Below are 2,482 nucleotides of genomic sequence, written 5' to 3' on the forward strand. Positions count from 1 at the left end.
TCCCTGTTAGAGATTATACATTTTAGAAAACCATGCAATCGAACAATCTCATCAAAAAACAAATTAGCCACATGGGTAGCATCACTAGTTTTGAAACATGGAATGAAATGAGCCATATTAGTAAATATATCCACAACTATAAGGATTGAATCATTACCTCGTTGATTTCTCGGTAAACCCAAAACAAATTCCATACTCACTGAATCCCAAGGTGTGTTGGGAATGGGTAATGGCATGTATAGTACAACATTCTGACTTCTCCCTTTCACATGTTGACATACCCTACACTTACTCATGTACCTCTGTACATATGCTTTCATCTTAGGCCAAAAACAGAAGTGACTCAGCTGCCCAAGTGTTTTCTCAACACCAAAGTGTCTAGCCAACCTGCCATTATGGTTTTCTTGGACCATGTTTTCCCTCATTAAGAAATTGGGAATACATAGAAAATTGTTCTTGAACAATAACCCATCCTGCAACATAAACTCTTTCCATGGATTGTTGTCCCTATTGACTGCATTTTTACACGCTGGAAAAGATTCTTTAAAATCAGCATCAATGTCATACAAGTCCTTCAAATAATCAAAGCCTAAAATTTGTATTTGACTTTCCTGCATGATTAAGCATCTCCTACTCAAGGCATCAACAACCTTATTTGCCTTACCACTAATATGCTTTGAAACAAAATGGAATTTTGAAGGAACTCCACCCACTTTGCATGTTTATGATTCAACTTATGTTTTTGCATAATGTATTGTAAGACAAAATTATCCATGTATAGAACGAACTCCTTAGGCATCAAGTAATGCCTCCAATGCTTCAAAGCTTGAACCACCGCATAAAATTATTTGTCGTAGGAAGAGTATTTATGTTTTGCTTCATTTATCTTCTCACTGAAATATGCAACGTGCTTATCTTCTTGCCTCAATACAACTCCAATGGATTTCCCACTAGCATCACATCTCACTTGAAAGGGCTGATTGAAGTCTGGCAACTTCAACACTAGCTTCTCAATGATCTTCTTCTTCAATATTTTTTTTTTTTTTTGCTACTGCTGTCCAATAAAATGGCTTCCTATTCTTCTTGATGGTGTCAATGATAGGTGCACAAATTCCACTAAAATTCCTAATAAATTTTCTATAGAAGTTGTTTAAGCCATGAAAACTTCTCACCTCAAAAATGTTCTTAGGTGAGGGCCAATTTACAATTGCTTCTATCTTCTCTGGATCCATTTTCAAGCCATCCTTAAAAATGATAAAACCCAAGTATACAAGCTCACTCTTCATAAGAGAACACTTCTTCATGTTAATCAATAGTTTTTCTTGTTGCAACCTCTCTAAAACATACTTCAAATGTCTCAAGTGCTTTTCTTTAGTTTGACTGAAAATTAAAATGTCATCCAATAAACAATGACAAACTTACCAATGAACTCCTTCAAGACTTCATTCATCATCCGCATAAAGGTACTAAGTGCATTTGACAAGCCAAATGGCATGACCATCGACTCGTACAAGCCTTCATTGGTCTTGAAAGTTGTCTTCCACTCGTCTCCTTCTCTGATCCGAACTTGATGATAACCACTTTTAAGGTCAATCTTTGAGAAGTAAGTTTCCCCACCCAAGCAATCCATCATATCATCCATCCATGGCAATGGAAACCTGTAACGAATGGTGATCTTGTTGATTTCTCTATAGTCAGTGCACATTCTCCATTCTCCACCCTTCTTTGGACTTAGTACTCTAGGTACGACACACAGGCTCAAAATTTCTCTTATTAGTCATTTGTCCAATAATTCTTGGGCTTGCTTCCTCACTTCCTCATTCTCTTTGGATGTCATTCGATATGCAGCCTTGTTCAGAAGGGTTTCTCCCAATATCAAGTCTATGTGATGATTGATGCTTCTCTTTGGTGGCAACTCACTTGGCAATTCATCAACTACAATATCATGAAACTCATACAACCACTCTTGAACTTTGATAGGTAAATCTACAATTTCAATGTGCAGAAGTACTACCTTTAGCTTGCAAACCACTGCATAGCTTACCTCTTCTTCTTCCATCTGTTGTAGAAATTCCTTTCCACTAAGCAACAATGCTTTTGGGTTGCTTGTTTCAATTGTACCTTCCTCTTTCAATGGTACAAGAGTGTGCTTGATGCCATCCTTTTCGAACTTATAACAATTGCTCTCTCCATCATATGTCACCTTCCTATCAAACTTCCATGGGCAACCCAAAAGAATGTGCCAAGCATCCATTGGCATTATGTCACAGAGCACCTTTTCTTTATACTTGCCTATCTAAAACTCAACTTCACTTTGTTCATACACCAACAATTGGTGTCCTTTTTGCAACCACAATACCTTATAAGGTGTGGGGTGCTCAATATTTTTCAATCCCAATTTTTCCACCGTTTCTTGGGAGGGTAGATTGTCTGTACTTCCGTTGTCAATCACCAATTTCCAACATTTTCCTTTTGCCTCACC

At 37.4% G+C, this 2,482-nt stretch overlaps 1 protein-coding gene across 1 annotated transcript; it reads right to left on the bottom strand.

The window, feature by feature from the left end:
- Nucleotides 1–1,777: 1,777 nt before the first annotated feature.
- On the bottom strand, nt 1,778–2,260 carry LOC149235766 (uncharacterized). Its single transcript, XM_089368655.1, has one exon. It carries the CDS (start codon nt 2,258–2,260, stop codon nt 1,778–1,780), a length of 483 nt encoding a protein of 160 aa, XP_089224781.1.
- Nucleotides 2,261–2,482: the final 222 nt, after the last annotated feature.

This window comes from Pinus tabuliformis, chromosome 8 (genome assembly GCF_031772625.1).
Source record: "Pinus tabuliformis cultivar Carrire ecotype Pingquan chromosome 8, CPIR1, whole genome shotgun sequence".
NCBI lineage: Eukaryota > Viridiplantae > Streptophyta > Pinopsida > Pinales > Pinaceae > Pinus > Pinus tabuliformis.